General features: G+C 39.7%; 1 protein-coding gene across 1 annotated transcript in view; it reads left to right on the top strand.

The window, feature by feature from the left end:
- The window catches only part of chrna8 (cholinergic receptor, nicotinic, alpha 8), a 213,734-nt gene that overhangs the window by 73,207 nt on the left and 126,630 nt on the right, over positions 1 to 13,897 (top strand). Inside the window, exon 4 of the mRNA XM_072587536.1 lies at positions 12,104 to 12,213. Coding sequence (XP_072443637.1) covers positions 12,104 to 12,213 — 110 coding nt within the window. The remainder of the gene's footprint in view (positions 1 to 12,103; positions 12,214 to 13,897) is intronic.

Raw genomic sequence — 13,897 nt, 5'->3', positions numbered from 1 at the left:
CCTGATCTTACAATCCAGGTTTTTATCAATGTATGATTTCAGTTCTATCACCCTGTAAACATTTGCTATAAATTGTGTGTCTTATGATCTTGTACTCCACCACCACCTGATGAAGGAGTAGCGCTCCAAAAGCTAATGCTTCCAAATAAATCTGTTAGACTATAACCTGGTATTGTATGATTTTTAACTAAGTCCATAAAAGGATAAAGACAAAGCAATTAAGAAACAGAAGTTTCCAAAATTTTAGGACAGAAATGTTTGGAAAATCAGATTCAGCTATATTTGTATCCCCAAATCGTTTCTAAGCATGACCAGCTAGAAATTAAGATTTTGATTATATAGTACATATTCCCTTGTTCACTTGACAAAGAATTTGGATCCTCCACACTGCTCCAGCAGTTGTAAATTCCTGGAATTGCTGCAGATCACTTCATGAAAAAAATTAACTTCATAGGGTTGGCTGACTATTTATTTGAATTGTGAAATCACACCCTGACTGATTTTTGAAGGTGATGTGGAACAGTATCCACTCTGCTAGTCCTTAGCCCACCTGTGATTTATCGGAAATGCAAATGTGGTTAATTGCATCTTTAATTAGTGTGAGAAACGAAGCTCACTGTTCAATAATTTCAGTCAGAGTCAAACTCTGAAGCTGTCTTTATTCATATGGTTTTGCAAGCCCGGGTGACCATAAATGAGGCACACCGGATCAGGAGGTGACATTACAATTTACACAGTTCAGTTGAGTCTCTTGGTACTCCCTTCTTACTTCTGCCAATCTAATCGGCTTACCATATCTGTCTGTGGTGTGCAACCCCTCACTCCCCCTTGATAGCTGGGTCTTATTACTTTTGCTGATGGAACACTGGGTCTTATTTGGTTATCTTGTTCATACTAACTCCCTATAATATGTGAAAATTGCAACGGTCACGTCAATATATCTGTTTCTACCAGTCAACCACCTTCCTTTTCAGTTAGTTATTTCTTGGAATATACCCTCATGATTTTTGCAGAAACAACAACCTTCGCAAGGTCCTCTCACAATCCCCCCTTCTCTTTTTTTAAATAATTGTTGTTTTCTGCATTTCTCTCATATGTAGCCCCCAAATTTGCAAGCATCATCCCTGAGACTTCATCCAACTTGGCCTCAAGGTCACCCACCCCCTCATTGTTCCTCTGCCTGATTTACCTTTTAGGGGCATCTGTTTTGCCAAGGCTGTCTCAATCAGCTGTTGGGTTAGTCCCGTACACAAGGTATGATACAACAGCCAATTGCTACCAGTACCCCTGCTACCACTATCAGGGAGGTGAGGATGGAGACTACCACTCCCTTCCATTTCCCAAACCATGATTCCAGCCATCCCGTGAGTGATGTGTCCACCCCTGAATTCTCAGCCAGTTCTTCTGCCAAGGTGGTCAATCCTCATAAGGCATGAGTGATTGACCCGTCAGGTGCTGTATTATTTGGAATAAAAGTACAACAGCTCCCTCCTAACATCAGGCACACACACCCTTTTCAGCTAAGATCATATCTAAGGCCATTCCATTTTCCAGGCTATTCTACTGGTTGCATCGAGCTGTTCTGTGATGCCTTTGACTGCATCCCTAGTATAATTGATGAATCTTTGCTGATTATAGAAAATACAGTTTATCCAGTCCACATTCTTGTTGACCGTTACCCATCAGAATAGAGCCGATTCAAAACCTGCTGCAATCTGGCTGTGAACCTTGTACCCATCCGGTACCCCTCTAGGATTTATCTAGATGCTATAGGAGTTCCTATCATCAAAAGAGGTGTCTAATAATGATTTTTTTACTCCTCCCCCTTTTTGTTGCTATCTTCTCCTTTTCAAATCCCAAGATTGTCGATTGTACAATTGCACATATCCCTCTCCAATCTGGAGGTAGGGTGGGTCTCAATATTTTGCCTCCACAGTACCACCACAGATGCACTCAGGGAAACTTCAGTGCTGAGTAGTTCCCTCCCTTGTCCATTCCGGTGACATTCTCAATTTCTATACATAATTTCAGCTCCCTCAAGTCTCTGGACCAAGTTGTACCTTGTTGACGTACACACGACGTGTGATTTCCGACTGCGGCTGAAAATGTAGGGGGGGCTTTTAAGTCTTTCTTCTCTAAGGGAGGGAACATTAGGGAGGTGCAGTTCCTATCATTCCATGCATTCTTATCCTGATACAGGGCTATCATACATTTCATGCCCTTCCTGTTTCGCTTCCACCCGAGCAGAAAGGGAACCACCTGGGCCACTGGCCTACCGGAGGCACATGTATAGCAATTGCTCTTATTCAGACTTTTTACAGTATACTTTACCCATTCAACCCAGGCATTTGCATCCCCGTATCCAGTTTCTATTTCAATGGTCTGTTTCAAGTCCTTCACATCTGTAATTTTTACCACCTTAGGGTCATCGGGAGGGGTGAAAGGTTGTATCTTATTATCCAGTAGTTCTGCCCTCTTTCCCTTTCCTACGCTAATTCGGAAACAACAGCCCGAGAAATCATTCCCGTTTGTTTTCATTTCTATTCCAAATGTTTCACTTAATTGTACCTGATAGGTGCTCCCACCTAGAATCGCTTCGTGCCATGTGGTTTTCTTTATCATTTAAGTATATTGAGTTGCACTTTTTATTGAGACAATCGAGAGCTGGTCGGAAGGGGGCCCAGTGTACTGTGACGAGACCATTATACCAAGTACCATCCCCAAGGCCATCCCTGTTAGACTTAAGATGTATCTCTGAGTTGTGGTACTGTCTCTGATTATCTACATCCCCACATTTTATGAAGCTGCATGCATCGGCGTCTATTACTTGCAGATTATCAGACTCAGGGACTGTTAATAATAAGTTTGAAGACGATGTTTGACAAAATCCCAATATTAAGCGAGCTAATATTATAACCCTAAGCATTCTACAGTAGTATTGAAGCACCGAGAGACTTTACATGCAATCTATATTAAAAAAAAATCCAGCGCTCGCGTCTCCACGGTATAATCAGTCACTTAGTCTTTTTAGCCTGAGTTTCAGTGGTTCTTGCATTGATTCGGCCGTCCAGACTTCTTTCTCAACCGGGGATTCCACTGGTCCCTTAATCCTGGTGTAGTGAGTTCAGCCTTTCGCTGCCATTCTTATCGCCGTTTCAGTAGTCGAAAAGAGCCTGGTACGGTCCCTCCCAATCCGGTTGCAATTTAGCTTCTGTACATGACTTAATTAGGACCCAATCTCCTGGCCAGATGGGATGAACAGTGAATTCAAGGGCGGAGTCTGTGCCAATAAACTCTGTTTCCTGAGGAAAGACAAAAAGGAGGACAAGCCCAGTATATACTTTTTAAGAACAAATTTTTAGTTTCTGGGATTGGCAGTTCCCCTTTTGTTCCCAATTAGGGAGGCCAAACAATATCTCATAAGGAAGCAGCTCCAAATCTTTCCTTGGGGCTGTCCGCACTCGCAAGAAGGCTAGAGGTAAACACTTAGTCCAGGGGAGTCTGGATTCTATTATTAATTTAGATAACTGCTTCTTGGTTCATTCTCTCAAACTTTCCTGATGAGGGTGGGTGCCAAGAGGTGTGGAACTCCCAGGAGATTCCTAACCCCTTCATCGTTCCCTGGAGAACCTTGGAAGTAAAGTGAGTTTCCTGATCCAAATCTATACACTCCACTATCCCATATCTGGGAACTGTGTTCAAGTGTTATCTAGACACCGCACTTGCGGTGGCAGTGGCCAGAGGATACGCCTCCACCCATCCAGATAAATGATCAACTATTACCAACATATATCTGTCTTCCCACTCTAGGTAATTCGCTATAATCTACCTAGATGCTCTGGGATGGTGTTAGCCCAGGTTCTCTCCCTCCTGGGACTTGTTTCCTTAGCACCTTCTTGTTTACCTTCCAGCATGTTTTACATCCCTCACATATCTGTTTGGCTATTGTATACATCTCTTTGTATCTATATTTCCTTAGGACTAAATCATACATTGCTTGTACTCCCCAGTGACTCCCCTGATGTAGGACAGCCATAATCTCTCACATCATCATTTTATTCAACACCTCCCTCCCATCGGGTAACATCCAGCGCCCATCCGTTGTCTTTGCGGCCCCTAAGTCTTTTAGTTCCTCCTCCTCCTTTGCAGTAAACAATGGGGTACCCTGAGGATCCAGAATTACAGGTGTTAGGGAGTATATTGCGGCTCCTTGTGGATTCAGCGCCGCTTCTTTAGCTAACTCATCGGCGAGTCTATTTCCTCTTACTTCCGGATCATTCCCCTTTTGATGTCCATTTATATGAACTATCTCTATTTCCCTCTGGAGTAACAGGGATTCTAGTACACGTTCTATCAATTCCTCGTGTGCTAGTTCTTTTCCTCGACTATTTATCAGTCCTCTTTCTTGCCAAATTTTTCCGAAGGTGTGCACCACTCCAAATGCATATTTGGTGTCTGTGTACACTGTTCCTTCTTTGTCTTCTAAGGCTCTGCGAGCTCTTTCAAGGGCATAGAGTTCACAAGTTTGGGCTGACCAGCCACTAGGCAGTCTTTCAGCCTGATAACGCTTCCCTCTATCCCATCTACTACAGCATATCCATTGTGCCTTTTACCCTCGATCATCCGGGAGGACCTGTCGATAAACAACCGAGCTCCCGCATGCAACGGGATGTCCCTTAAGTCCATCCGCACTTTCATCTGATATTTAATAATATCAAGGCAGTCATGTTCTGGATTACCAGGGGCCTCCCCCTCTCCATGCCACAAGAATGCAGCTGGATTTAAGCAACTATCTGTGACTAACACAAGGTCATCCTTCTCTCTTAAAATTGCCTCACATTTCAAGATCCCAGAGTCTGTAAGCCATCGTCCTGCTTTCTGATTTGATTATTAAGGCTCCCCCAAAAGTAAGTTTCCAACTTTCTTCTACCAATAAGGCTGTTGCTGCCACTGCCTGTACACACTCTGGCCAGTAATGTAGCTTTCCATTCTTTAATTAACAATGAATTAACGCTGTCATATTTTAAATTAGCTATGAATCAATAGGACAGATCACTGAGAATGTGTGGAGGAATCCTGCCAATTAATATTGATTCAGGCAAATACAATTGATTTTATTATAAATATTAATTATATATTATATAAATAAAATCATTATCTGTAATTCAGGGTGGAAAGGCAACAAGTGACTAAAACATTTTAAAAACTGTACTCTTCTGCTTTATCCTTCTTATTGTATCATTCTCTTCCCTTCTGTAGTTGATCTCCTTGTCTTTATTTTCATCTTAACCTCATTTAACCAATTTGTCAATTTATGCTTGTCTAACTTTAAAGCCTGTTCATAACTGTACATTTTGGGTTCTTTCTTGTAAATATATTTATGTATTATAAATTCATTTATTCAGTATTTAATATTTAAGATGCAAAATGCATACAGTTCCTAACTTGGAAATTCACTGTAATTACCCGGTTTTAGTCCTTTAAATCCAAAATTTGTTTTCTTAAGTAGTCCTGACCAGTCGTTGCTCAAATACAATGCTATAGATTGTGAAATAACCGGAGCTGCCTTAAAAGGATTTGTCTATTCAAGTTTTTTTTTAAAATTCTAATGCATGAATAATGGCCGAATCCAAGGTCACAGATATTAACCATAGTTTTTTTTGATTTAACTGAAACTTCAACTGTCATTGAGGGAGGGGACTTTCCAAATAAAGCTATGGCTGGCACATCATAATACCAATGAAACACATCAGTCTTAAAATTAAGTGAAACAAATGAGTCTAAAACACAAAAAAAGGTTATGGTGTTATTTTCCTCCGTATTAAGCTGATTTGAAATTGAATAAGGTTGGCTTTTATGTAAGGATAAAAGAGAGTAGTTAGAAACTGATCATAAGGCAGTCATGACCTGTAAAAAGAACAGGAGTTAACATTTTATTTCGTAATCACTGTAAAATCCTTAACCTTCAAAGAAATCATGTTAAATTTCCATAGTAGAAATCAGATTCAAAACCGTCCCAGATCTCCAGCTCCAGGGAGCAAAGCACAAAGATTCTATCACCTCCAAACAAATGTCATTCAAACCGAATCACAAAGGGTTAAACTTTCTATTAGCTGTACGGCTCTTTTCTCTCTCTCTCACTCTCTCACTCACACACTCACTCACTCACACGCACACAATCTCACAAACATTTCTTGAGCTTCTTGCTCCACTCCTCTAGAGGCTTCTCACTCCTCCCCTCTATCTTTTGGATATTTTTCTGGATGTCTGGCCATAAGTTAGTTACGAAGTGTACCCTCAGTAGCCCTTCAGTTCCTAGCCCCTCTGACACGAATCATAATCTGATTCCTCCTGACTGAAAGGCTGATGTCCGTTGACATATAAATTCAAATATTTACAAACCTGGTCTTTGTCCGACCTGCACGTTGGCCAGAAGACGGCGGGACAAAGAATGGATTCCTTAGTCCATACAAAGCAACAATATTTAACATCTTTTTTCCTATCTTTTTTCCCTTGTACAAGTATTATTTTTCCAATTCCACAACATCCTGCCCAACGGTCTTTCTGGAGGTATGTTGCCAGGGACCCCGCCTCCATTTCCATTGCCTTTTTTTCCCCAGAGGCTTTTTCTTTACCCCCTGCACAGCCCATATTGAGTTCCTTCGTTAGTCCCTTATTAACTAGTAGAACTCAATCCCAGTCACCAAGGCAGTACTTAAAAGCCAATTTTCTTTCCTTGGCCTGTACACAGAGTTGCCTGGCTCACTGTCTCCCTGTGCCTACCATTCAAGTATTACCACTTAACTCCTTCCTGGTTCAGAATGGCTTCCTGAGGATTCTGGTCAGTCTACCAGGAGGGGCACCCACTGTCGAGAAACACAGGACCATTCTAAAAGGGAACGGGACGTGTCTTCCCAGCTGTCGATGGTGCCTACTCCACTGGTGATGACAGGATGCCGGACGTGCCCCCAATTGCAAGAAACTAAGCTCACTGTTCAACAGTTTCAGTCAGAGTCAAATTCTGAAGCTGTCTTTATTCATACAGTCTTGCAAGCCCAGGTGACCATAAAGGAAGCACACCAGATCAGGAGGTGACATTACAATTTATACAGTTCAGTTGAGTCTCTTGGTACTCCCCTCTTACATCTGCTGATCTAATCAGCTTACCACATCTGTCTGTGGCATGCAACCCCCCCACCCCCACCCCCGCCACCCTTCCTTGATAGCTGAGTCTTACAACTTTTGCTGACGCAACACTGGGTCTTATTTGGTTATCTTGTTCATACTAACTCCCTATGTGCGTCACAATTGCAATGGTCATGTCAATATATCTGTTTCTACCAGTCGACCACCTTCCTTTTCAGTTAGTTATTTCATGGAATATACCCTCATGATTCCGCCTTAAGATTTGTGTAGAAACAACAACCTTCGCAAGGTCCTCTCACAATTAGTAAAAAAATGAGTAATGGGTGCATTTGGTGATTATAGTGTTCATAATTAGACAACACCCATAGCTGTCCAACAACCCTTTGTGCACTTATCAATAAAATAGTAAGATTAAAAAAAGGTAAGGAGCAAATTACTGCAGATGTTGGAACCTGTACTGAAAGCAAAAACTGCTGGAAATCACAGTGGGTCAGGCAACATCCATAGAGAGAGAGCAGGCCTGTCTTCCCCCAGCAGCCCTTTAATCCCGACCCCTCAAATATTGCATAACTGTTGCCCTCTCCACACTTCACTCTGATGAAGAGTCCATCTAGACTTGAAACTTTAGCTTGCTCCTTCTCTATGAATGCTGCCTGACCTGCTGTGATTTCCAGCAGTTTTTGTTTTCAACACAAAAAATAAAGTGTGTAAGTCTTTTTGACTGTTGAGTAGTTTCCCTTCAACAATAATTTATATTATGTAGTGCCCTTAATGTAATAGCAGAACCCATGTTACTTGACAGCAGTATTACAAGGCAAGTTATGGCACCAAGTCTCAAGATATTAGTTCTATTTAAGGTATTCTTGAAGGATGAAAGCAAAGTAAAAAATCTGGAAGGTATAGGAAATAAATAGGAGTTCAATGTCTATAGGCAACTGATAGTGTGGTGGAGTGATTAATATCAAAGGTACGTAAGAATCAGATTTAAAAATGTGCATATTTATTTCAGAGGGTTGTGAGATTGAAGGATATTACAAAGATGACCAATTGTTTGGTTACTTGTGGTATAACTTTGGTAATTGAATATTCACTTCCAAGGTGAATATACTGAAGGCATGAGTTTGTGGAAAGCATTTTCTGTTACAGTTAATGCATCTAGCTAAAATGATGCTGCATTTGACCAGTTAGCAATGTTATTGGACAGTATTGATTTAGCTATTGCAGTGCTCTTGTAAACAAAGTAACTTGACATCTTACAGCATAAATGGAGGCCATTTGGCCCATTGTGTATTGGTTCTTCAAGAGAGCTATCAAATTTGTCCCATCCCCCGATTCTTTCATCATGGTTCAGCCTTCTTTCTTAAGAAAAAGGTAAATGTAGACTTAATATCCTTTTTAAATAAAAAAAACTGACTATGGAGAAAAAAAGTCCCTTTTATTTGTTCACCATTTGTTTTAAAAATTATTTTGAATTAGTGCTGTCTGATCTTTATTTCTGCTAGTTGGACTCGTTTTTCTCTAGAAGCTTAATAATTTTGAACAACTCTATAAAATCTCCCTTAATTTTTCTGTTCTGTGGAAATAACTACAGCTTCTCCAATCTCCTCACCTGACTAAATTGCTTCATCCCTGGCCTTATTCTCGATCTCTATAGTGCACTCTTGGAGCTCAGCCTGGCATTCATATTGTGGCTATTTGGTTAAAACTGACTGATCAGGTGGCCTCACTTTAATGCACTTATCTTTTCAGCAAACAATGTTTATACCGCTGCAGAGGAGAGTGCAAGCCTTGTTTGATTTCCATCCCTATTACCTGTTTCTTTTTCATTTTTGGTTTTTAAAAAAAACCTGCTTGCTCATTTGCATACATGAGGCATGAGGTAGAGAGCAGCATCTGGCATTGATGTTATGAACATCTTTCTTTGACACTTTAAAGAGATTGTAGATTGAACCATTGTTTTTCAAAGCATCTTTACAAAGTATTTGCTTATTATCTTAGTTTTAGGATTATTTTGACAATGGCTCATTGGTTTATTACATTGTAGATATGAAAGTGAAGTAGCGTTAGTATAATTATGGAAGAATTCTTGATCTTTGTTTCAAATTCAGATGTAATTAGCACATTACTCTTTCCAAATAAAGATTTATTTGGTATAATTAAAGATTGAATAAATTGTCATCTAAGGAGTCATTTTAGGAAATGTTTTTAACTGGTTAAAATTTTCGTTCAACTGATAACTTGTGTAGAATGGCTATTTTCACCATAATGGCTCAGTGAAACTACTGTGTATACGCGAGTAATAGTCTATCTCATTTAAAAGTCTACCCACTATTTTGGCCAATTAACCTGGAATTTTCCATATATCTCATGTAAAAGTCGACCCTAGTTCTTCACAGATAACAGATCAACGTTTGAGTCAATGTGCTGGCCATCACGTTGCGCTCCATCTTTCCAGTCTGCCAGTTGTTCCATTCCGCTCCTGGTCATCCAGTCCACTGGCTGTTGAGTTCCATTCTGGGTTTTCAGAATTACCATAGTTTATTTTATTTTCTTCATTCGTTTTAGAGATCATTTGGGCTTCTGCTAATGATGCAGTATGAATATTGATGGGCGTGAATTTCAGCCCCTCAAAAATAGTATCAATGTAACAGTCGACCCCATAAATTTGACTATTATTCGAGTATATAAATGTCATGTACACCCTACCAATAATCTAATGGATTTCGGTACATGTACTTTTGGAGTAACCTTTGACCAAAGCATCTTTTTAAGGTTTTGTGACAATAAGATACATTGTGCACATTGCATGCTTTATCAACATGTGAGAATCCTGATAAAGTAGCTTTTGGTAAAAGGAATGTTAAATAAAAGAAATAATATTCATGGTTTCTAAGGATGGTAAACATGATCACACTCCTGTAACCTCATGATTTTAATGAAAAATAAAATCTTAGAAAGGATGGCACATGTTATACCAGGCATTTTTTAAAAAAGTCTAAAACATTATCAATTCAACTAAGGATCTCCAAAATGAAATATCACCTGTAATCTATATGAAAAGGCAGATATATTGTTATTTGGATGAACTTGACAGGAGAAAAGGTTAATATAACACCAAGAACTGTGGATGCTGGAGATTTGAAGCAAAGACAGAAATTGTTGGAGAAACTTGGCAGGTCTGGCAGCATCTGTGGAGAGAGAAACTGAGTTAATGTTTTAAGTTCAGTGACCTCTTCATCAGAACTGATAGCAGTGAGGAGAGCATGATATTTGTGTTGGGGGTGGTATGGGATAGAGTTAGAGGGAAATTAGCAGATAGATGGATACGGAGCCCAGCGAGAGAAAGAGAGAGAGAGAGATATGAAAGGGGTAGGTAAACAAGGGGATCATTGATACTAAGCTAGGACAGAAGAGATAATAAGAGAATGGTTTGGCTGTGCTGAAAGCATAACAGGACCAGGGTGTGGGGGTGTTGGCTAAAAAGAATGGAAGGACAAAATTATGCTGTAAAGTTATTAAACTTGATATTGAGTCCTTAAGGCTGTAGTGTCCCCAAACTGAGAATGAGATGCGTTTCTTTGAGCTTGAGCTGAGGTTCACTGGAGCACTGCAGTAGGCTTGTGACAGAAATGCTGGCACGTCAATTTCTGTTTTGAACCTTCTCAATATTTGATATTCCACTGCCCACTGGGGAAGAGAACACCAAAAATGCGAAGAGACTCTTTCTGATCTCGGTTTTTAATGATCTACCTCCTGTTCCTGAGATTACATCCCCTTTTTATTATAGCCACCAATCAGAAAACATCCTGTCTACATTCACCCAATTATGCCTTGTAAGAACTTTTCAAGTTTTAATGAGACCACCTCTCCAAAACTAGGCAGTTTCAAAGACCTAAAGTTCCAGTTCCAAAGTGTGTATTTCAACCCATCAAAATAATCACTAAAAATGGGCCCTCTACCTTTTGCTGCAAAATGTGTTGTCTCACCTTCAACTTTGACATGAATATAGATATCTCTAATCAACCTGCTCAAAGATGTTTGACACACCTCTGGAACAGGTGGGACATGAACCTAGTCTTTTGGTCCTGAGGTAGAGTTAAGTCCACCATGCTTCTACTCCTTGAACATCAGGTGCCCCCACCCCACGGGCAGAATCACTATAGGAGGTGTCCTGCACAGTCAGTAGTTAAAGTCATATAGAACTTCAAAATTGCATCAACATCAGATGCTGCTGCCTAATTTAGACGGATGTCGCACCCTTTCAAACAAACTGATGGATTGAAATTACCACAAATTGGAAAAATTAGAAATTTTTCCAGTCTTTTCAGAAGTAGTAGAGTTAAAATTTCCCCTTGCTTGCTATGTATGACAGTGTCCAGCATTTTGGACCTGACTCAGTGATGGTAGAACCTCAGTACCCCCCAGTAATGGTTGGTTTTCATCCTCACCCATGTATTGGAGTGAGATCAAGAACACATTCCCTAATAAGTGTTATCAAAGCTTCCTGTTACTGTGTAGTGTTCACACAGGAAGTAGAGACAAAAAGAAATAGTAGGGAAGAGACAGGTGTTTCCCAACCTCGGAACACACCCGTCTCACACTTACTTCACAATTAAATCTTGCTGAAGTATATTCACTAAGTAAGTATAGGACAAAGTTGAAAGTTAAATGGTGAGATGAGTACTAAAAGTGGAGGTTTAATTGGCACAAGGAGATATGAACATATAGACATGCGAATCAAGAACAGGAATCAGCCACTTGGCTCCTTAAGCCGGCTTCACCATTTTAGTAAGATGGCCGATCTGATTGTAACCTCAAATCCATATTTTTGTCTACCCTAATACTTTTTCGCTCCTTCTCATGTAAAAATAATCTAAAATAACATTCATATGCAAAATTTATTTGCATTCAAATGCAGTATATATATATATAGTTATCTTTTTCTTGCCTTAAAAAGCACTGGAAAGACTGCTACCTAAAGTGGAATGTTACTGAATATGGAGGTATACGCACCTTGCACTTTCCTTCAGATTATGTGTGGGTCCCAGACATTCTTCTCTATAACAGGTGAGATGAATTTATTTCTATTTATTCTAACAATGACCTCTCTCTCATGTTTAACTGAACATTTTTTTTTAAAAAGGAAAGGCCACAGTCAAACTTTTTTTTGGAAAGGTACTGGAACACTTTTCATGCTGTCTTCCACATAGTTGTTAATAATCTCTGTCTCACAACATTCAATTACAGGATTCACTGTAAACTTCTAGTCAGGCTTCACCTCTGGAGAAAATCCATTATAAGAACGTTGAATATTTGAATGAAGCCAGTTTTGAGAAGATTTTTGTAGATGGTACTGTTGTGGATTTTCCAATTTAATAAAGTGTGCTATATCCATAATTTAATATTTTGTGTCAGCCTAACATTTTTTATGTTACCTTTTATATTGTGAGTAGTGGGTTATATAATGAGAAGGAATGATGTGGTTGTTGACAGTTGTAGCCTGTCCACAATATAATACTCTGAATTGGGATCTGATGCTTTGTGCTGGGTCATCATTGGACTGAGGTAAATAAAGGCGAGGCATTTTCAACATCTGTTTAAATTTCTAGTGTTCATTAAATCTATATTTCAAGGCTGTTTCTTGCTCCATGTCACTGCAACCTACAGACTGGTGCCTGAATGAGAGGAATTCTTTCTTGGCAACACCTTTCCTGGCCTCATCTCATTCTGGATGTGAGCTACTTATTTTGTGTCTTTATGATAACTGTCCTGTTCCTTTACGTGGGCTCTTTCTTTAAAAAAAAGCTGAACGCTGCCTGGTGACTAAGTCCTGATCTTGTTGTGCTGAACTTTGGCATCCATAAGACAAGGGAGCAGAAATTAGGCCATTCTGCCCATCAAGTCTGCTCGGCCATTTGATCATGGCTGAGAGATTTTTCAACACCATCTTCCCTCTTTTCCCCATAACCTTTGATCTCCTTGGCAATCAAGAACGTATCTATCTCTGTATATGGATCTCTCCTCCATAACCTTCTGTGGCAATGAATTCCACAGATTCACCACTCTCTGGTGAATCTCTTATGCCTGAAATGTGATAAATGGAGCTAGCCCATTTAACAACCCAGCAACTCTTTTCAAGAGGACTCAAGAGTGCAACAAATTAATCTTCCAGCCTGTCATGATATTCATGCTTCCCTCTTCACCCCACATTAAAGCTAATTGCAATGTTTGAAGCAGCTCTAGCAATCTGGTGCTGACATTATTTTATTTTTTGCCTTGCCTTTGGTGAGCAAGTCCTCGAGTGGAACTCAGACAAAGTGTGACACCACCCACTGCACCATAAGACCTTCCCTAAGCTTTTCTACTTTATTATAAATAATAATATAAAATCAAAAAACTGTATAATGTTTAAGACATAATATACATCTGTAAAGGGGAATTTAATTATGTCAACTTTGCTCAACAATGTTGACCAATGGGAATTATATAGTAACTGTTTTTACTGCCACTTGCTTGGCCTCCTGTCACTGGCTATATTCCTGATTTGTTCCGTTTTAGTTGAACTCCGTTTTCATGGGTGATTTTCAAATGTGCTGAAGTTATGGTGGTCTGGAAGGCTCCAAAGTAGTTGCACACTGTAGTTTTATTATTCAGTTGGAGACCAATTTTCTTAATAGCACTTTTCAGTAACAATTTTGATTAAGTTCAAATCTAATCCTTTTGAATTTGCAGTTTAAATGGTTCTAGGGGT

This window comes from Chiloscyllium punctatum, chromosome 2, assembly GCF_047496795.1.
Source record: "Chiloscyllium punctatum isolate Juve2018m chromosome 2, sChiPun1.3, whole genome shotgun sequence".
NCBI lineage: Eukaryota > Metazoa > Chordata > Chondrichthyes > Orectolobiformes > Hemiscylliidae > Chiloscyllium > Chiloscyllium punctatum.
The sequence above is the reverse complement of the archived record's forward strand: the minus strand, read 5'-3'. Positions and strand labels throughout refer to the sequence as shown.